The 24,169-nt window shown below is 44.3% G+C and overlaps 1 protein-coding gene across 1 annotated transcript in view; it reads right to left on the minus strand.

Annotated features, from left to right (window-relative positions):
- The window catches only part of gw (trinucleotide repeat containing adaptor protein gawky), a 238,672-nt gene that overhangs the window by 100,377 nt on the left and 114,126 nt on the right, over nucleotides 1-24,169 (minus strand). Inside the window, 1 exon segment of the mRNA XM_080274238.1 lies at nucleotides 16,030-16,070. Within this exon segment, the coding sequence (XP_080130364.1) occupies nucleotides 16,030-16,070 (41 nt within the window).

Below are 24,169 nucleotides of genomic sequence, written 5' to 3' on the forward strand. Positions count from 1 at the left end.
CAAGTTGGTCCTGAGTAACTAGTCTCACGCATCCCTGAGTGGCATTACGTGAACAATAGACCCCAACCATCCCTTGGATATAAGCCTACATAGGCTCAATCCAACTGGAGTGCCTTAATTACCCACTAATCCACCAGATGCCATAATTTGGTTATATGGTTACCACCCAGCATAGTAAATGGTTACCTGGTGTACAGTATTGGAATGATAAAAACACCCGAACTCACCGGCCTCACACTTCCAAGTAAGCGGGCTCCGCCTGCATACCGCATGACCCATCCAATGACGTCACCACTCGGAACGCAACAAGTGCGTGCGCACACACACACTAACAGTACTATGCACTAACACTCCCGTCCTCTCTTCTTAATTTGATGGAAGATCCCAAGGACGAAAATGAATGGATTATTGGGGTCCTATACACACTATGTATCCAATACACTGACTTTTGTTTAAGCACTTTTAAGACCCAGTCTGTAACCACATACATATATGTGGTGTCCCTTGAAATATAATCCTTCTAGTCCTAGCTGACTGCTGCATGCAGCCGCTCGGTTGAGGCACCTTTCTTGATGAGACAGTCAGCCAGTTGTTGTGATGTATCCACCCAAGACACTTCATCAGTCTCCCCTCGCTCCAACATGTCTTTTAATACAACAATATCAATGCGCAATCTTCTGTCTTCTACACTCCTACAGAAGTAAAGGGCGTCCACCAGACTCCTGTTATCAACGAAACACTTGATCTTGAAATCTCCACATCCAGAAACCTCATGCAATATGTTGACGAGATATACAGCAGTTTTAGCACATGCAAGCAGCGCTAACGTTTCAGTAGATAAAGTAGATTTGACGACCCGCCTGATCTTTCTAGTCTGCCAGAATAAGGGACATCTTGCCTCACTAGCATCTCATAGGAAGATCACAAAGCCTCCCTGAGACCCATTGCCTACAAGGTTGGCAAAAGAGGCATCTGAAAAGCACTGTATATAACATTCATCGAGTGGCCCCATTCTTGGAATGTATAGCTTCATGATGTCAGTCTTCACCCTTGCGATCACCTTGTTGAGCCTAAGTAAATCTGCTACGGTAGCTTGGTTGCTAGTCATACTCAACTCACACACATCAAAGGCAATATCTGGTTGAGTGTGTGTGGCAATCCAATTGAGCTGCCCAATTAACGCTCGGTACTCAATTTTCTCAGACTCAGACAGCTCTCCTGATTTTACTGCTGCACAATGTCTGCTCAGCGTGACTGGTTTCAAAGACGAAGCGTACTGGAACTGGTCAAGAGTTATGCTGCCATCGCTGTTGGAGATGACATTTAGACCAATGTATTTGAAAGCTTTTGATTCCAAACTGCCGATGAGGAATATTTGGCTCAAACTGTTTATCACTTGCTGCTCGAACTCACGTGTACCAGCCCAAAGGAAATCATCAACATAAATGCATATAATGCCTTCAATCTTGCCCCTATTACTCCAAGAGAACAGTGCTGAATCCAGTGATGACACTTTAGCTCCGAGACTCAACAACTGATCTTTAATGCGCAGGTACCAATGCCTAGCAGCATCACAAAGGCTGTTAACCGTTTTCCTTAGTCTCCACAGCTTACCATTTGCATATTCAGGCGGAGGACGTAAATGAACAACTCGCTCAATGTCGTTACCTTGCAGATAAGCAGCTTTCACGTCCATAGTGTGGCAATCCCATTGGTTGATGGAGGAAAAAGAAAGTGCCAAACGCACAGCCTCTTTTAAGCATGTAGGAGAGTCTTTCCGGAGATCCACGGTGTCTTCCTCAAATCCTCTGGCGACTAAACAGGCTTTAACAATCAGCTTCTCGTTTTTAATTTTTTCCGTCACAACCCATCGAACTGTTATGGCATCTTGCCCAACATCATCTAATTCCTCATACACGTCACTATTCTGCCAGTTTGTAATTTCTGTTTCCTTGGCGCATAATACGTCCTCAGAGTTGAAAAGTACAAGCATCTCCGTTTCGTTATCGACTTTTTTTTTTTCTTTTTTTTTTTTAACGTGTCCGACTCTGGGCATAGGCTTCACAGCCTGCTTTCAAGGCCCAGTAGTCCTCCTACGTACCGCACACCTCTACATGTCACCACTTCGGCGCTAACACCCACCGTCCATATTGAATACATGCTAGGGCTGTCTCATACAGGACTGATGTATTGATATTAGCGGGGGTATTTTTACGACATGTCGGCGGGCCTTCTGGTAGATCAGTAAAGTCTGATTTTATGAAATTCAAATCCTTAAACTGTTCCCTGCCCCAGCGGGATTTGAACCCGGGTCTGTCAGGACTGCAGGCCAATTCTCTACCGATTGAGCCACCGCCTCCCCCTACTTCCCATGTGCTGAAATCATTTTGCAGATCCACCCAATCAATATTGCCATCAGAGTTCCTCTTCAAATTGTTGCAGTGTTTGTACTTTCCAGTGGCTTTTCCTGCCCAACTCACAATCCTTCCAGTTACCAACTCTCCAGTTTCTGAATGTATTCCCTTTATACGGTGACCAACAGAAACCCTGGGAGGCTCCTTAACCAGAAGAGAAACTGTGGGAGGCTGATCATCCAGAATTGCACCATTTTCTGACTCATCATCCGGTGGATAGTCATTCAATACTTGTGAAGAATCGTCATTAGGCTTCTCTTGGACTACACTGTTCTTCTCATAGCTATTGACGCCGTCTCCAACTGTAGTATTTCGTTCTGGAGCACGTGCTAGACGACACATGTGTACTCGCTTTAGAAACTGCCGTGTCTCACCAGAATTTGTTTTCCATCTATGCCTATTACAATACCAGGACCATGCCATTCATGACTGTCATTTCTTTTGTAGAAGACCTCATCTCCATTTTGGATGTCGTTTAAGTCACTCGAACGTATGTTGTGCCGCAGAGCCCTAGCCAAACATTCACCTGATTCAGTCTTTATAAACTCTTTGTCTTGCTAAATGAAGAGCATTCAAATTGTCCCTCACAATTTTTGATGATGATGTAGGTTCCAAGGCTGGAGGATCATTTGCATACACATCAGGCAGGCCAGGGTTTTGATCAAAAACAAGTTGATTAGGAGAAAAACTTGCATAGTTGGTGAGAGCATTTCTTGCCAATACTGCCCAAGCCAAGGCCACATCCAAGTCACACTGGCTATCAGCCATTATCTTCATAACAATGTCACCTATGACTGGATTTTGATGCTAACATACTCCGTTGCTCCATGGACTCTCTGCAGACGTCGTCATGATCTTGATATTAAAGACCTCTCCCAATGCTCGCATTTCAGCATTGTTGAATTCACACCCATTATCTGTAAGAATTTTTCCAGGTGCGCCAAACAGAACAATCCAGCTCCGAAATACTCCTTCGATAACGGTGGTCGCACATTTGTCCGCAATTACTATCGCAGTGCAGTACTTGGTCGCCAAATCAACAAGGACTAAGAAATAATGCCTTCCCCAAGCTTTCAAATCCATAGCTATGGCTTTGTTAAACTTAGATGCCATGGGCAAACTGACTACGGGTCGGGGTTTAGCTCTCTTGTACCTACAACAGACTGTACATGCATCAGATACATCCTTGATAGCTTGTTCCAGTTCTGAACTTTTAATTCCAGCATCTGTAATAAGTCTGGTTAGTTTAGCCGATGTTGGGTGTCCAAATTGCCTGTGAAGCTTTGAAGCCATTTTGTCTACATCACCCCCAAGAGATGCCAGTGCGATCGTTTCATAAAACTCTTGGCCTAGTCACAAAGAAATTGGAAGCAAGTAATGGCCTGAAGATGAGGACTTCAAATTAATGATAATTCCACAAATTTTGACCTGGTCACTCTCAAAATTAATCACCATTTTTGTTTTTTTCATGGAACATTTGCTCGGCAGCACGGGAATATTGCAGCTCACCACATCAGCCACAATGGTTGCACACATATTTCCAATGTAGCAGGGCAGAGTAACACGTTTGAGGGAAGAAACTGTGACACCATCAGCAAAAGTAAACGCTGAGGATGACTTTTCTTCTATTATAGCTTCACGTTTGTAATCACTGAGCTCACTTAGATAGCAACTGATCCATTCAACCCCACATACAGTTGTAAAACACCCTGTGTCCAGAACAGCACATCCCTTAGATTCTTCTACTAGCATCTGTAATTTACCTCTACTAGTGGTATCATCCGCATAGCCCATAAATCATGACAGATGCACTGTTTCATAATTTTCTCCTCGACTGCCTTTATTTTTGTATGCATCCGGAGAGTCACGTGCCCAATGAAATCGAGAATCACATAATAAACACCTCGACACCTTATCAGGCCCGAGCGGGTTCTGCCTCCTGCCGGTGGATGAACATTGGGAAATTCTAGCAGACACAGTTGAACAGCCATCACCACGACCTCGATCACGTACTGCACCACCCTGATACCTTATCCTTCCTTGTCGAGTACCCCTAACGTAAAACGTTTCCTCACCCCCGACTTCATCACTCCAAAAAACTGGTTCACCTTCACCTCACTGGCAGACACCGATGGATCGTTCTGCCCGCAAATTTCCCCAGCGAAAATACGATTCAGGGGAGATTTCATATTTTCGTAAGTTACCTCAGTTATCACAGACATCACAAGTTGTTGCTCACTATCTGAAAGTTTACATGAAGCCAGAAGCATTAAAGCCATCACAGAATTTGGTTGTTGCATGTCCTGCTTCTTAAATTTAAAATAAACATGCTCGAATTCTGCCACGAACTTACGAATGTTCATATCACCAAGTCTTCTGAAGTTGTACAATTCATGAAAAGCTGCGAACTGCCGACGTCCTTTGTCCACGAGAAATAAACCGTCTAGTTTGTTCAACAAGGTCTGAACACCATTATCATCATCCAGATCAGCAGCGTCAATTTCTGAAGACGCCACCCTCGCTCTTCCTGACAATGAAAGGTGAATGGCTAGAGCTTGCTTCTTTTTCAGTAAGTCTGTCATTTGCACCAAATGTCGATGTCCTTCTTCCAACTCTCATAGGCAGAATCATTCTCAAGTTTTGGAGGACACTTAGTTGAGCACGACGCCTTTATGCTCGAACCACGCTCAGCTAACAGTATTGGGATGTGAAACAACCGAACTCACCGGCCTCACACTTCCAAGTGAGCGGGCTCCACCTGCATACCGCAGGGCCCATCTGATGACATCACCACTTGGAACGTAATTAGTGCGTCCACGCACACACACTAACAGCAATATGCACTAACATACAGGAAGTCATTTGGTTTGTCACTCAGTGTGTATTCTACATACATACATATACACATAAATAAATAAATAAATAAATACATATACTGTATATATATATATATATGTGGAGCCTCTGTGGTACAGTGGTAGAGTGTGCGTTTCGTACACGGGTGGATCAGGGTTCGCGCCCCGCCAGGGTAATAAACTTTGGGAGTGTTCACCCGGCTACGTACTGCATTGGCGGACACAAGGGGTGCTGTGGTTGAACCAGTGTCGCTTACTTTTCACAAGTCAGCCATCTAACCCCCCATCCGGAAGACCGACGTATCATCAGACGTAAGAGAGAGTTCCCCACAGACCCAGATGACGCACCTTTCACTTACAACCAGACGTAGCACATCATAACAACCTCAAGCACTCATCTGCCTGTGGACCAGACAACATAAGCAACATTCACCTTAAACACCTAGGACCACAAGGCATACAAGCACTCACCAACATATCAAACTACAGCTACTCACACAACATAATACCCAACATCTGGAAGCATGGCAATATCATCACTATCCCTAAACCCAACAAAGACCCCAAGTTACCCTCCTCACATCGCCCCATCACACTCCTCTGCACCCCCTCTAAAGTCACTGAACGACTGATACTACAACTAGCCACACCTCACATTCCCCTAGTCCAGTCACAACATGGCGTTAGACCACTACACTCCACAAACACCCTTCTTACAGACCTTACACAGCGAGTTTTCGATGGCATAAATTCAGCTAGGCCACCACACAGAACACTCCTAGTCACACTAGACATTAGCAAAGCTTCTGATGCCATCCCCCGCCACAACCTCACAAACAAAACACTCAACACAAACATGCACAATAACACAAAAAGATGGCTGGCAAACTACTTAGCAGGCAGATGTGCACACGTAACATTTTCCAGTCAGTCTTCTAATATCAGAAACTTCACAAACGGCGTCCCCCAAGGATCTGTTTTGTCCCCTACACTCTTTAATCTATACATGCACGATGTACCCACACCCCACACACCACAGATACACATAGCTTCCTAGGCAGATGATATAACACTTACATGTACACACCAAAACGCAAACACAGCTGCACACATCATTCAACCTTACCTCAACACACTACATGAATGGTTCACCACAAACAGGCTCAAAATAGCCCCAGCCAAATCTATAGTGACTCTTCTCACAAACTGGACAGCAGAACACAGTCATATCCCACATCTCACCATAAACAACACTCCCCTACCACACACACACACACACACACACCCAAAATCCTTGGTGTAACATACATCAATGTCATTTAAACATCACAAACATTAAAAAAAAAATAACACCAAGACTCAATGCTTTGAGGTCACTTGCCATACAACATTCGGACACAACAAAGAAACCACCACCACAGTATACAAACAATACATACGTTCAGTGATGAATTATGCAAGTCCTGCCTGGGCTTCTAACCTCACCAAAACACACTACAACACTCTCCAGACCATACAGAACAAGGCCCTAAAAATAATCACAGGCTGCACAGCTACTACACCCACAGACCACCTACATCAAGAAACCAGAGTCCTCAAAGTCAAGGATCACCTAGACATGAGAGGCACCCAGTTTCTTGCTACAGCCTCCACAAACCCACAACATCCACTACAGTAGATGGCAGCACATCCACCCACACCAAGGAACATCAACACCCTGCACACGATACCATACACAAATACTGTCATCTCTCCCCCCTCGCCCACCTCAGACCAGCTTCTAGAAGCATATTCACACGCAGATCACTCGGCGCTCCATTCAGTCACTTAAAGACAACACACAGCTGCATGCACGGCCTCCTGACATCCACCCTTCTGAATCCTATCTTCCTTATGAGGACAGGGTCCACCTGGTCAGGCTGAGATGTGGGCACCAGCCAGCCCTCTTAAGCTACCAGAAGAGGCTGGATGACTCCATCGCTGATGCCTATCCAGGATGCAACACAGCACCCCATACTATTAAGCACATTATGGAAGACTGCATTGCACACAATCACCTACGGCAACAACACAACATACACTCTTTGAGAGCTCTGTGGGAAAGCCCGGTCTCGGCCATGGCCTTCCAAAGGGACTCGGGGCTGTTCGGCCAGACTGCCTAGGGAACAACTACTACTACTACTGTAAAGTATGCTTGCACCCAGTCGGCTTGCGCAGGCCGATTACATTTGGTTCACAGACTACACACACATCCAAAGCCACTCCGACACTACAGTTACACTTACAAGCACTTCTCACCCTACATACAATCTCTACCAGACAGCCTACGCCACTTGGTAGAGATACATTGGCTGTATCGTCCCGACTGATAGGCCGGTCCTGCAGTGGATACTCAAACGGCTGGATGATGATGATATATATATATATATATATATATATATACACACACGTACAAGGTACTACCCAAAAGTTCCAGTAATTTGAACAGAAGGAGCCAACCGTTTGCAGTTTTGCCTTTTGCCATCAGGAGGAGTCAGCAGCACCCCTTGTGCATCAGTGTGGCCCCAGCCGTGTCTGTGAGCAGACGTGTTGTTAAGCTATGCTTACATTGTAACGTGGCGTGTAGGTGGTTTGGCAGTTTTGCAATGGCACAGCAATGTCAAGTCGATGTTGATCGTTTTGTTCAATATCCAAGGCATTGTTCATAATGAATTCATCCCACCTGGTCAATCTGTCAGTGGAAAGTTTTACTGTGAAGTTTTGCAGCATCAGAGGGAGAACATTCGCTGCAAATGCCCAGAACTGTGGAAGAACAAAGACTGGGTCCCGCATCATGACAATGCCCCTGCCCACACATCAGTTGTTGTCCAGCAGTTCCTGGCTTCCACTAACATTGTAGTCTTTCCCCACCCACCCTTATTTGCCTGACCTTGTCCCTTGCCACTTTTTCCTGTTTCCCAAGCTGAAATTACGACTGAAAGGGCGTCAATTTGACTCGATTGAGGAGATCCAGACAGAATAGACGTGTTGCCAGTTCTGGGTAAACATGGTAAGTGCACTCTGCCATGTACTTAAAAGCTTACAGTGTAAGTACCTTTTAATTTAATTTATCAGTTGCACTGATCAAGATGTGATAGCTTTAATTCTTTGTGGCTGAAGGGAAGCAGCCGCCATATTGGCGATGATGTCAGTATTCATACTGCAGACAACGCTCCAATCCATCACACAATACTTTACCAGTAACAGCAATAATAGCTGTCAAGATATTTACCGACACAGCCACCACAGATCCAAACTACCCCCCTCAGGTATGTTGTGAAGGAATACTTTTCATGGTGTAAATCGATGGTACCTGTTAGGTATGTAAATTGTGGTGAAACTGACGAAGTAGCTTACAGCTACACCATTCCCAAGCGGTGCTCGTACCTCATGAGGTGGCAAGTGTTTAATGTATGGTGTACAGTATCAGTCACACGAGTTTATACTGGTATTATGCTCATGAATATTTAATATCTGACTTCTTCATTATTAGTTTTCTGAAAAAACCTGAAAATGACAGTAAAGTACCATCAGGAAAGTGTGACAAAATCTCGAATCGGCGGTTTTTTACCGAATCGGCACTTTTAATTGGTAAGTGTTAGGTGGGGGCACTAACCATTCACTCACTCAATGTAGTGCTGCTCTCGGGTGTCTGTCTTTCCTCTCCACCTTCCAGTCCTTCCTTCCTCTTCTGTCTTTCCTTACTTCATTCTTTCCATGACCTTCTGCCTACGGGTGACTTTACACTCTCTTCTGTCTTCAGTCGTTCATTCTTTTCTCTTCCTTCTGTCTGTGGGTCACTCAACACTGAGTGACAAGCAAAATGGTTTCCCGTACACCAGGAAACCATTTACTACGCTGGGTGGTAACCATATAACCTAATTACAGCACCTGTTGGTTTAGTGGGTAATTACAGCACTCCAATCTGATTGAGCCGGTGAAGGTTTATATCCAGGGAGTAGTTGGGGTTATTGCTCACGTAATGCCAGTCAGGGATGAGTGAGGCTGGTCACTCTCATCTTAAATGTCAGGACAAATTTGCCTAACCCCGGGCTCCTATGCTCTTCATGGGACAATGTAGGATTGGATGATGGATGGAAGTGTTATAAATTTTATCATCATACAGATTCATACCCACCTAATTAGCTGAAATCCGGTCATATTTTTGTGTTTAATTTTACTTTTAAAAATATCCAGAGTCACTGCAAAAACATGCTAAAATCAGCAGAAGTGTTTCTCCTTTAGTTCAACAACTTGCCTTTGCAGCCTTCTTTGTATAAATATTAACATACAAATGCATTTATTTGCACTTTAAATCAGCACTTGTGCAAAACAGAAGCCTGTCAAGACGTGTTGGCAATCTCAAGTAAAAATACTCGCTAACCTTAGCACATTTTTGCTCTGAATCCTAATTTTCTACTAACAGTTAAATGAAGCACAGTTTTTTTACCGAATTACTGATAATTAGGTGTATATGAACCTATATGGTGAAGAAAATAATATTTTCACAACAGAAAAGACTGCATTCCAGCACTGGGAACTTCCAACAACCAGCCAGCCACCACTGCTTTCGTTTATTGTTATTGGCTAGTACACAAGGAAATAATTTCCCTGGTGTGCTTTTGTCTGTGCTCTTACACATTGGAACGAAACTCCAACACTTACTCCTCATCATTGGGCATTCTTGGAGGTCAGAAATAAGCACAGTGTATGCAGGTTAACCGTAAACAAAGCAGACTATGCTGCCTCAGTGTGAGTAGTGACGTCACACCCAATCAGTGGCCGTTTCAGAGTAATGTGATTTTTCAGCTAATTTATTATTTTTTCATGTACTTGCACTTTTTTTTTTTTTTGTGTGGGGGGGGGGCCCCAATGGTTAACATAGCTATTTTCTGCGTATTTTTTAAATATAAAAGTATCTTACTTTTAAACATTTTTGACCGGAAACTCGTCTACCACAGGACATGCTCAAGACCATAATGCCTGAAGCCTTCCAGGGATGCATGGACTCGTGGAAAAAAAGCTGGGACAACTGTATACATGCCCAAGGGGACTACTTCAAAGGCGACAGTGAGAACCAGGAGGTAAGGAAACTTATTTTCCTACAATATTCAAATTACTGGAATTTTTGGGTAGCACCTCGTGTGTGTGTGTGTGTGTATACTGTATATACACTCAACCCCCTGCTATCGCGCGTTCAGCTATCGTGTTTATCTGCTATCGCGCACACATCAAATGCACAACCATACATGCTATCACGCACCCCAAGACTGCTATAACGCGCTGCGTCTGAAGACAGGCTAAGCGAAACTTGTTCACACGGCACCTCATACGAAGTTTGCCGAGGATACGATGGTTAATCGGAATGGTAACGTGGTAAAATTGCCGACGATACCACGGGCATTTGGAATACATCTGAACGGATTCCTGCCGAGGATACAACGGGCAAAACAGCGTGAACAAAACCCATTCGACTCGAAAGAATATATCGCACTACAGCACTGAAATTTAGCCTAACACTGAATACTTATTAATACTGAATTTTTGAATAAATATCAATCATTTTGAAACTCTTATAAAGAGTTAATATTTCCTATGCCGAGAAAACTGTGATGTCGATAAAGTAATCACGTGTTTACAACTGAGACGGGGCTCTGGCAACAGCATGAGGAACGTATGTGATAGCGTGCAAGTTTTGTTCCACTTAAATCTTCCTCGGCCATTCCTGATACGATGTACCGTGTGATACCCGCTTTAGCTGAGGACACTAAGAAATCATGGAGACAGCTAAAGAGATCTGGCGGCAATTAAGCCACTCCCAAGCCTCGGAACCCATCAAACCACCCGAGCCTTAATCCTTATAAAAGTTTGATGGCCTTTTATGTTATTTATTCATTATACTGTTATTATTAATATAATAATGCTTTATTTCACGTTGGAGGAGAGATTGGCAGAAAATCGCAGGCATAAAGTGGGTAAAAGTTAGAAAAATGGGCCACCGAAAAACCAATTAGAAATTTTCCCATTGATTGTTCAGTTCAGCTATCATGCGCGTTTGCTGTGACCAATTAGGCATGACAGCAGGGGGTTGAGTGTATATCCATACATACATACATATACTGTATATATATATATGTATATATACATATCTATCTATCATTCTATCTATCTATCTATAGATTGCCAGATGCTTCAATCCAGTTTGGGGTGGCCACAAACAAATCACCTCCACGTCGCCCTGTCCCTCACCATTTCACTGCCCTGCTCCCAACTCACATCCCCCTCTCTCATATGCCTCTCCACCCCATCCCTCCATCTCATCCTCACCCCCCCCCCCCCACCTCACTCACATACACTCTCTTCGTCAGTCTTTCACCCTCCATTCTCTCCACGTGGCCAAACCACCTCAGTGTATTCCTCCTGACTCTTCCTATCACATCGACATTCACACCACAATGCTCCTTTATATCCTCATTTGTCAGCCTGTCTCTCCATGTGACTCCACAGGCTCCTCTTCAATAACTCATTTCCACTGCTCTCACTCTTGACTTGTGTCCTTCCAACAACATCCAAGCTTCATTTCCATACGTTAGAGTTGGTATCACAATACTGTCATGTAGTAACTTTTTCACTTCCATGCTCACTTCCCTGTTTCTTATCACTGCTTTCAAAGAACCAGCAACCTTTCTTCCCTGCTGTACCCTTTCAAGCACTTCACCCTCCAAACCTCCATCCTTACTCATCACACTACCCAAGTACTTGAACGAACTCACATTATCCAATTCCTCACCATCCAACCTCGCTGTACATTCACTGACTTCACCTCTCTCAAAGACCATCACTTTACTCTTCCCTACATTCACCTTCAGATTCCATTTCTTACACACTCTCCCAAACTCATCCACCAAGCCTTGCAGCTCCCCTTCGTCTTCACACAACAACACAGTATCATCTCCAAACAACAGTACAGGGAGTTTCCAAACACTACCCTCTCTCACCAGGGCCACTCCAACATCCACTACCCTACCTTGTACCTCTTTTATTACCCCATCCATGTACAGATTGAACAACCATGGAGACATGACACATCCCTGTTTCAACCCAACCTTCAAAGAGAAAAAGTCACTCAGTTCACCATCCACACGCACTGCAGCCTTAGCACCATCATACATATTCCTCATGCATTCAACAACTTCCCATCTACTCCACATATTATTATTATTTTCCACAATCCTTCTCTATCCACCCTGTCATATGCTTTCTCCAAATCCATGAAAGCTGCATAAAGCTGCATACAACTTCTTTCCCTTCTCTAGAAACTCTTCCACTAAAGATCTAAGAATGAGTATCTGATCTACACATCCTCTTCCCTTCCTAAAGCCTCCCTGTTCTTCTCCAACTAATTCCTCTGTTATTTCCCTTACTCTGTCAATAAGTATCCTACCATACACTTTTCCTATTATACTAAGAAGACAAATGCCCCTATGATTACCACACACTTCTTTTTCCCCTTTACACTCCACAGTCAATCCTTTACACTCTAAATTCTAATTTCTTAACACTGCACAACACTGTAAATTCCCGTGTGGTCTACTGGCGAGGTATTGCAGTTTATTCACACACACACAAAAGGGCACGTGTAGCATCCACTGCGATAAGCATCCACTCGCGATCGAAGTTAAGCAGTAACTGTTGGAGTGTTGGTGACGGGGAAACAGAGTTGCCAGATCGCAACAGCCACATTACCAAACTCCTCAATTTTCATTACCAAATTTAACTTTTCATTACCAAATTCGTAAAGCTAGCATTTATTTTTCACTAATTATATATACTAGTAGTAATACATGTAATCACTCTCCTTACAATTAACAGCATGTTGATTATTTTCACACTGTGCAGGATAGCACATTAATCAGAGAGAGCAGACAATCCACCATCTCCATCCTGTGTATCCTCATACATGTGAAAAATCCATTTGGTAATGCATTATTCCGAAGCATTACCAAACGAATTTTTCATTACCAAATTGGCCCACATTTGGTAATGAAAAATACCAAATGGCAACCCTGACAGGGTAGGGGGTAGGGAGGAGGAAGGAAGGAGTAAAGGGGCCATGGTGTAGACAGCTGCTCGGCGCCACGCGGCAATTATGAATTACGGCAGGGAAAAAATCATTCTTGGGGGGGATTTTTTCTTTTTCTGGCCATTTTTGGGTTCTGAAGGTCCAGGTCTACAATGTCCAGTAAGTGGGGTTTCCGTAAAGTGGGCGTCCGGATAGTATAGGGATTACCGTATTCAGTTATTTCAATTGAAACCCTGTCCAGTAACCACTTTAGTCACTTTTTCCTCTTTTCTTCCAGTCCTCTCCTAACCTCTACATCCCATCATGCCGTACCTTTCTTCTTTGTTGTTACTCTTGCCACATCACAAACCGCTTTTGCATTCCTAACTATGCAATCCCTATACGCATTCCACAGGCTGTCCAGATCCATTTCATTCCAATTCATTGATTCTAACTCCTCCCCTACTTTGGTCCCGTATTCATCTTCCATTTATTTGGTCCTCAGTTTCTCGACTTTCAGTCTTTCTCCCTCACTGCTCCTCTCTCTCCTGGTCCACCTCACTCCTCTCAGCTTGATCTTGCATACCATAATCATATGATCAGACAGACCTCCACATCATCTCATGGCCCTCGAATCAGCAACTATTCCCAGCATCAACCTCTCTACAGGCACGTAATCAATCAGGCTACTTTAAACACAATCCCCGTTCCCTCTATACCATGTATATTTGTGTGCATCTTTGTTTGAAATATGAGCTACAAATGTAAAACGTCCTTTCCGGACACATATCCTGCAGTCACTTCCCACTGTCATTTCCTCCTGGTACTCCATTACAACCCATTACGTCAACCTTAGGACCAGTGCCTACTCTTCCTTTCATATTGTCCATTACGATCACTTTATAGCTCCTGGGCATTTCTCCCACTGCTTCATCTAGCTCATCCCAAAACCTGTCTTTCTCTCACTCCTATCCTCACACGGTGCATTCGCTACAATCACCTCCAATTTCACCTTCTCAAACTTGAACTTGACATACATATGGGCCTGATAGAGTCCCACCTGTTGTCATGTACTGTGCTTACACCCTGCCTAGGTAAACTCCTTCGCCTTTGTCTATCAACTTGTACCCTTCCTTCTTGCTGGAAGTTTGCTCTCATCCAGCGAATCCCAAAGAAGGGTGACCATTCCTAACCGTCTAACTATCATCCAACTGCTCTGACATCCAGTCTCAAAAGTTTTCGAGTCTATTCTTAACAGAAAAATTTTAAAGCTTCTTTCCTATCACAACTTTCTTTCTGATTATCAGTATGGGTTCTGTCAGGGATGCTCCACTGGCGATCTTCTCACCTACTTTCAGACTACTGGTCATCCTCCTTTCGGGACTATGGCGAAAGCTTTGCCATTGCACTTGACATCTCAAAGGTTTTCGAGTGAGTCTGGCATAACTCTTAAATTTCCAAACTGCCCTCTTACGGTTTCCATACTTCTATCTGAGTCTTCATCTATAGCTTCCTTTCTGGTCATTCTATATCCGCTGTTGTAGATGGCCATCATTCTTCTCCTAGACCTATCAACAGTGGTGTTCCTCAGGGCTCTGTCCTATCACCAACTCTATTCCTTTAATTCATTAATGACCTCCTAAGCTGTACATCTAACCCTATCCATTCGTATGCTGATGATTCCACCTTTCCATTCAGTTCCCGCAACATCCATCTCAGCAGTTACTTCAACAAACAAGGGATGAGGCTATGGCACACCTAATGTCTGACTTGACTCATATCTCTGACTGAGGTAAAAATAATCTTGTTGTTTTTAATGCATCAAAGACTCCATTCTTACACATATCAAACCCACAAAATCTTCCACAGGAGTACCCACTAATGTTTATTAACATTCAGCTCGAATTCTGCATCACCCTTGAACATGCTTGGGATGTCATTCACTCGGGACTTATCTTGGAATGATCATATTAGATCTCTTGTAAAATCTGCTTCCAAGAGATTAGGTGTGCTAAGCCAACTCCGTAACTTCTTTATCCCAGCATAGTTGTCGACTTTATACAGGGGTTTTATTCGCCTATGTAGAGTACAACTCTTATTTGTGGGGAGGCTCCCAATATACAGCTCTTCTCAATAGGGTGGAGTCAAAGGCTTTTCGTCTCATTAATTCTCCTCTTACAGGCTCCCTTCAACCTCTGTCTCTTCGCCACACTGTTGCATCTTTGTCTCTTTTCTATCGCTACTTCAGTGGTCACTGCTCCTCTGAACTGTCTGCATGCATCCCTCCACTTCTACGATGGGCACATAGCACCTGCCTAGCAACAAACTCTCATCCCTTTTCTGTCCAACTCTCTAATGCAAGAGTTGACCATTACTCCCAGTCCTTCATTTATGCAACAGGTCAACTCTCGAACGGTCTCTCTCTGTATTTCCTGCTTCCTATTATCTCCAGTCTTTCAAACGCAGTGTGTCCAGGCATCTCAAAATGATTAGACCTTGAATTTGACTCTCCTTTGTTTTGTTTTTTTGTTTTTTTCTTGGAAGGAACAGTTTGCAGGTTCCTGGCCTGTGGTTCCTTCTTCCTTGAAAAAAATAAATAAATAAATAAATAAATAAATAAATAAATAATCCATCCATCCTTCATCCAATCCTACGTTGCCCCATGAGGAGCGTAGGAGTCCGGGGCTAGGCAAGTTGGTCCTGATAGTTAAGATGAGAGTGACCGGCCTCACTCATCCCTGAGTGGCATTACGTGAGCAATAAACCCCAACCACCCCTTGGATATAAACCTTCACCGGTTCAATCTGATTGCAGCACTGTAATTACCCACCAAACCACCAGACATCAAAATTTGGCTATATTGTTACCACCCAGCAGAGTAAATGGTTTCCTGGTGTACAGGAAACCATCTGGCTTGTCACTCAGTGTAGAGTCACCCAAAGGCAGAAGGAATAGGAAAGAATGAAGGAAAGAAAGACAGAAGGGGGAGCAGAAAGTCACCCATAGGCAGAAGGATGAGGAAAGAATGAAGGATAGAAAGACAGAAGAGGATGGAAAGAAGGAAGGACGGATGAGAGGAAAGAGCAGACACCCGAGAGCAGCACTACATCGAGTGGATGGTGAGTGCCCCCACCTACCACAATATATACATATATATATATATATATATATATATATATATATATATATATATATATATATATATATACATATATGAGCTGAAAGATTTGTAATCCTTCATTCCACTCTGCCACACCTCATTCATCAACAAAGCAACTACTTCCTTGCATCTTCCTTGCACATTCATGCATGATCTTACACATTTCACACCCTCCCACTCCTCCACTTCATATCCTTTCATTTTTGTTTTACACAATGCCATCATGGCATATCTCACACTCTTGAACACATTCACCACTACGACCCTCTTGCTCTCCTCATTCACACCTCTCACATTCTGCATGCCCATATGAATCTGCAAATTTGGTTGGGGCCCTGGGCATGTATTGGGACCTCCAAGGCTCTCTGAATCATTTGCCATGATTAAGTGATTTTAGAGATGGGGAATCTGGAGGACACAATCAGACCAAAAACCCCAGTTATATGGTTACCACCCAGCACAGTAAATGGTTTCCTGGGTACAGGAAACCATATGGCCTGCCACTCAGGGTAGAGACTACAAGGCATCCCTACATTGAATGAGTGGATGATGGGTGCCCCCATCTACCACATACATACTGTATATATGTATATATCAATCTGTCGCCAGATGCCCTAATCCCATAAGGGGTGGCCACAAACAAATCGCCTCCATGCTGCCCTGTCCCCTGATATTTCACTGCCCTGCTCCCACCTCACACACCCTTCTCTCATATACCTCTCCAATCCATCCCTCCATCTCATCCTTGGCCTCCCCTCCTTCTCGCTCACATACACACTCCTCATCAGTCTCCCCTCCTCTCCATATGGCCAAACCACCTCAATGTGTTTCTCCTGACGCTTCCTATCACATCCACATCCACGCCACAACACTCCTTCACATCTTCATTTGTCAGTTTGTCTCTCCATGTGACTTCATGTGCTCCTCCAAAATAACTAATTTCCACTGCTCTCACTCTTGACTTCTGTCCCTCCAACAAGGTCCAAGCTTCACTTCCGTATGTTACAGTTGGTATCACAATACTGTCACGAAGTAACTTTTTCACTTCCATGCTCATTTCCCTGTTTCTTATCACTGCTTTCAAGCAACCAGCAACCTTTCATCCTTACTCTACCCTTTCAAGCATTTCACTCTCCAAACTTCCATCCTTACTCACCACACTACCCAAGTACTTAAACGTACTCACATTTTCTATTTCCTCCTCATCCAACCCCACTGTACATTCGCTGACTTCTCTCGAAGACCATAACTTTATTCTTCCCTACATTCACCTTTAGAGTCCATTTCTTACACATTCTCCCAAACTCACTCTTGGATATATATAGAGAGAGAGACAGAGAATATAGACAGACTGACAGATAAATAGAAAGACAATATATATATATATATATATATATATATATATATATGTATGTTTATACTCAAACCTCGATTTAAGGGACTAAATGGGGAATCAACTTGTCCCTTACTTGAAAATGTCCCTTACTTGAAAATGTCCATTGTTTTACCACATATAAAGACAACCTTATTATGAAATGCAATGACTGTTTCACTTATCGTACTTATTACTATGATTGTGAATATTATTATACTGGTACTGTATCAAGAAACATATTAACGTGTATAACCCAGACATTACATATCGTTTTTGAATGGTCTTGTCCATTTGTCAGGTAGAATATGGAGTCCCTTAAATCAAAAATCCCTTAAATGGAGGTCCCTTAAATCGAGGTTCGAGTGTATAGAGTATAGAGAGAGAGAGAGAGAGAGAGAGAGATACCAACTGTCTAGCCTCAGGCTCCTACGCTCCTCATGGGGCAATGTAGGATTGGATGATGGATGGATGGATATATATTATATTATATTAGTGAAAACGTTATTTGTGTGACATTAAAATACATGTTTAAAGGGTTTATTGGTGCTGCCACTCAAGACTTTTATACACTTTTCCCACCTGGAGCCCTTCTATCACTACTTTCTTTTTGCTGAAACAAAAGATAAGTTTTTAAATTATCATAAGTAATATAAAACTCACCTTAAAGGTGTTTGGTATGATGATTGTTTTGAGGCTTGCGCATGGACGCTACTGCAGCGTACCCCCTGACCCCTCGCTGGCCTCATCCCCACTCCTGCCTTTCACACCAGGGTCACCCACTTCCATCAACTCTTCATCAAACCCCAAAAAATCAAAATCTTCATGAAAGTCCCCAGTGTCATCAATGTCATCATGTACAACCCCTCTCTGTTGTTCTTCCTTGGCTGGCTAGCTTTGTGAAAGAGAGTGAGTGATGAGTGACTGATTGTGGGCATTCACTCAATCGTGATACTGTTTCTAGTATTTTCTTGAAATCTGATTTACAAGTCCAATAATTAGGCATTAACTCAGATGTCCGCTGTCTCTCTGTCTCAGCAGATTTGAGTTATGGCTGAAGTGCCGACCATGCAAGTTTAATGGTTGCCAGTGTTGTATTATTCTAGGAACTGACGAATAAATTTACGGCCTGTTGAATGTTATATTTCTTCCACAATGCAGCAACAGTCATTATGTTGGGGGTTGCAGGTATGCCAGGTGGAGCAGGTGTCACGTAGGGCTGTGGAGGTGGAGGGGGAGGCAGATTGTGAGTCAAGTGGGGGAGTGGGGGTGGAGGGGATGGCGGCGGGTGAGTCAGGGGAGGTGGCGAGGGGAGGATCCTCCATCTCCTCCTCACTACTGCTCACATTTTTGGCAATTTCCTTCATCTCTTCTTGTTTGTCTTTTTCATTCCTCATCTTGTTATGGACATATTTGCTTTATAACTACTTGGCATTTGCAAAACAACCGTTATTCAAGTGAATCCAAACGTTATTATAGAAACTGGGTATCTGTTCTAACTTACCGTTATTGCCAAAACGTTATTGTCAAAGTCGTTATTGGCGAGATCCTACTGCATATGTATGTACATTGTGTATACATATATATATATATATATACCATATACAGTGGAACCCCGGAATTCATATGCCTCTCTACTCGTACAACTCAGCTTTCGTACAGCTTTTTCGTCTAAAAATTGCTCCAATTCTCGTACAGCGACCCAATATTTGCACTAAGAGATGCAGCGTCGTAGGTGCCACATGGTTGCCAGTCCCACTTTGACTTCCACCAGCCTCGCATCAGTCATACAGGTTCCGTTAAACTTTGTGATAAATTGCGTATTTTCGTTTGAAAATTGTACACAATCATGGGTTCTAAGAAGATTAGTGTGTCAGCTGGAGCTAAAAGAAAAGCAGTGAGAACAACAATTGAGCTTAAAAAAAGAACTCACTGCAAAGTTTGAAAGTGGAACCCGTGACTCCGGTCCTGCCAATCATTATGGTATGGCGAAATCTACCATTTCATCCACACTAAAGAACAAAGAACTCAAGCCATCAGCTCTCCTCAGTACAAGTAAGATGCAGTAAAATTATCATTTATATCATCTACAGGGTATATTTCTTTCTTTTAAAGGTTTTATGTACGGATTATTGCAAAACACATTGTTTCTCATGGAAAAAAAATGATTCGGTTTCCAAACAATTTGCAACTCGTACAGCCTCCAGGAACGAATTGTGCACGAATTCCACGGTTCCACTGTACATATATATGTACGTGTATATGTATGTATATATATACAGTAATGCCCCAATATATGATATCCCTAGATGCAATACCTCGACTTAGCAATGAGGGTACAAATTGCACCAGGCCCCAATACCCGAAAGGATAGCCCAGGTTTAACAATGGCCCCTCCGATGTCGCGCCAAAATTTTGAATCGCGCGCATTCCTGCAGCCAGCTGAGTCCGTCCACCTCCAAGGATGCGCAGAAATGCTTGCGCAGGCCCCATAACCATCGCTCAACCCACGCTCAACCATTTCACTCTTCGCGCACTGGCCATCTCAGAGTGAGGATCTCCCTTACGCTCGCCCACCACGCATCGTACTGCACCACCAACATTATGCAAGTTGCTATCGTAGTACATCGTAACTGTGTTCGAGCAGTGCTGCGAGTAGACCAGTGATACTAATCATTTGGGGAGTGCAATAATGTGTGATTCTGGGCCCAAATAAGTGAGATAATGTCTAGTATGGGTGCTGGACATGGTAGGGCTAGTGCTGGTGCTAGTGGAGGCCCTAGTCGTGGTGGTAAGCAGCCTGCTAGTGCTGGTGCTGGTAATGTTCCTGCGAAGCGTGTACGTAACACTGTGTCACTCGAGGTGAAATTGGACATCCATAAGCGGCACGACAAAGGTGAAGGTGTGTATTCTATAACCTCAGCTCTCCACCTGGCCCAGTCAACTATCTCCACGATCATAAAGTAGGAGGCCATTAACGCTGCAATCTTATCCACCTCCCGAATCAACCACCAGCAAGAGCCTGCAATGAGGGAGCTGAAGCGGATGCTGTGCACGTGGGTGGAAGATCAGAACTGGCGCAAGGCACCCATGAGCCAGGCTATTATTTGTACTAAGGCTCCCTCGCTCTGGGAAGAGCTAAAGGTCAGGAATGAGCTTGATGAAAGCGAGACCTTTAAGGCTAGCCATGGGTGATTTGACCGGTTTAACAGGCTGGCAAATCTCCACCACGTGAAGATGTATGGTGAGGTGGTGAGTGCAGATATGGTGGTGGCGGCAGCGTTTCCTGATGAGCTGAAATGCATCATCGTGCAGGGTGGCTGTAGTGCGAAGCAGGTCTTGAATTTTGACAAGATTGGTCTCTTTTGGAAGAGAATGTCCTCCAAGACATATCTTGCAACGGAGGAAAGGTCTATGCCAGGATTCAAGGCCCCGAAGAACCAGCTGACACTGCTGCTAGGGGGAAACACCGAGGGCGACCTCAAGTTGAAGCCGCTCCTAGTCTACCACTTGGAGAACCCCAGGGCTCTCGTGGGGTATCTTAAGGAGAACCCTGGGGTTATCTGGAAGTCAAACAAGAATGCTTGGTTGACTTCATATATCTGTTCCTCATATTTTCACTTGTAGCTCTCTCGTGTGCTGAAGAGGTATGTGTCTCGTGAAAATCTGGTGAACAGATTTCTCCTGGTGGTGGATAAAGTGCCTAGCCATCCGCCCACAATGAAGGAATGGGTCAGCAATATTGAGGTGGTGTTCCTAACCCCCAACACCACGTCTTTGTTGCAGCCAACTGACCAACGGGTGATTGCTGCCCGGTCTACTGCCTATGCCGCACGATGAAGCTGTTGGTAAGGGCTTGCAACAATGACCACAAGACAACAGTACAACAGTTCTGGAGAGGGTACAACATACACCATGCCCTGGAGACTATAACTGCAGAATGGAACGAGGTGAGCCGGGCGACAATGAACGGTGTGTGGCAGAAGCTGTGGCCAGAGTGTGTTCACTCTTTCACCGGCTTCCCCAAGGGCATACAACCCCTGCCTGTCAAGCGTGTGCGGCAGGACATTGTCGAGTCGTCACATGAGGCAGGCTTTGGGGAGGTCGATGTGGATGATGTGGAGGAGGTTCTCGAGAGCCACAAAGAGAAGCTCAGCTACAAGAGCTTCTCATTATGGAGATCCAGTGGGCACACCAGGAGGCAAAGAAGGAGGAGGAGGTTGTCCCTGAGGTCCGCGCTCTCAACATCAAGATCCTGAAGGAGATGCTAACGAAGCTGGACGAGTTTATAGACCTAATGAAAACAAATGACCCCCTCCCAGGAAGAAGCAGGGACACACCTAATTGGCTCGAGGAGGGTATAAAAGTCTACAGGACAAAGCTGGAGGAGAAGAAGAGGGCAGGTAGGCAGACAATGATCACAGCCTTCTTTAAGCAGGCCCCCACCAGGCCAACAAGTCACATAGGATCTCACCAGCCCTCAATGAGCAGAGCACCTCCCCAGCCTTCAACCAGCAGGGCATCTCCCCAGCCTTCAACAAGCACAGAAACACAGAGGGACACCTCCCGCCGAGGGCGTACTCGGCCCGTTGTGCTGGACCTAACCTCCAGCCGATTGCCGTCTCCTGTGTCTCCACTACAGCACTATGCCATTCCATCGCTGCCTTCTTCGTCCCACCCTCCATCTCCCACACCATTTTGGCCACTGTCTCTGTCTCCCTCGCCACAACAAGAGCCACTGCAACTGACTCCATCGCTACCTCATCATTCATCATAGCGGTCTCCCTCGCCACCTCACCGGACATCACAGCTGTCTCCCACACCACCACCTCTATCATCGCATCGCACTCCATCGCCACCCCCAGAGCCATTGTATCGCACCTCATCGCCACCGCCTGAGCCAGCACATCACACCCCATCGCCTCTGCCTGAGTCATCGCATCGCACTCCATCGCCACCCCCCCCGACCCTTCCCTGGAGACCGGGTTTGAGCGCTTTGAGGAAGAGGATAGAGTGTTGGGGAGCACCACATGTCCCCTAGCCTCGGGGGGGATAGCAAGGATGATGACCAGGACTGGACATGGACTTACAAGAAGTGATGAGAGGTGTTTGATATTCTCTAACTTATTCCTTATGATATTCAGGCTTTACTTGTTGCTTTCAATGAGTTATTTACAGGTGTTAGGCTTGGGTTAGCTTCCTTGACAGTTGTTAGGCCATTTAGATTGCCTATAAACCTGTTTTGGGGCTCATCTGGGAGGGTTTTGGACTTGGTTTGGGGGGACATCCAAGGCTGGTAAACGGTCCACATTGAAATACATGTTAAAAGTACCCAGATATACGCTACCCCGCCTAACGATGGGGTTTTACCTAACCAATTACTGTAGATTGTTAAACCGGGGTATGCCTGTGTGTGTGTGTGTGTGTATATATATATATATATATATATATATATATATATATATATATATACACACACATATATATATATATGGAGCCTCTGTGGTACAGTGGTAGAGTGTGCGTTTTTGTACGCAGGTGAGCCAGGGTTCGTGCCCCGCCAGGGTAATAAACTTTGGCCATGTACTACTTTGGTGGACACAAGGGGTGCTGTGGTTGAACCAGTGTCGCTTACCATAAAGTATGCTTGCACCCAGTTGGCTTGTGCGGGCCGACTACATTTGGTGCACAGACCACACACACATCCAAAGCCACTACAACACTACAAGTACACTAACAAGCACTTCTCACCCTACATACAATCTCTGCCAGACAGCCTAAGCCACATGGTAGAGATACATTGGCTGTATCATCCCGACTTTGGTCGGGATAGGCCGGTGCTGCAGTGGACACTCAAATGGCTGATGATGCTATATATATATATATATATATGTATACAGTACAATCTCAGTTAACCGGGAGGCTTGGGAAATCTACCTTTCCGGTTACAGACTTTTCCCATATTTCTGATTTTCAAATCAAGTCTATACAAAAGTTATAATTCTCACAGCAGTAAATACAATTCAGGTACTCACGACTCACATCAAGGGCCACACTAAGAGATTCCACCTGAAAAACTGCCTCATAAACACACACCATGGTCATAACGCAAGTGCAAGCAATGCCTAGCAGTACTGCAAAATGCACGACTGTGTTAACTACTGAATTATTCGGTGTATGTACTGTACTCATAGAAAGGGAAAAATCAAAAAATCTTGAACATTTATTGGTGAACTGGTGTTAAGACTGCGCTGTAGAATTATCACG

Source organism: Coenobita brevimanus, chromosome 57 (genome assembly GCF_032717465.1).
Source record: "Coenobita brevimanus isolate Jiangsu-jjx chromosome 57, ASM3271746v2, whole genome shotgun sequence".
Classification (NCBI taxonomy): domain Eukaryota; kingdom Metazoa; phylum Arthropoda; class Malacostraca; order Decapoda; family Coenobitidae; genus Coenobita; species Coenobita brevimanus.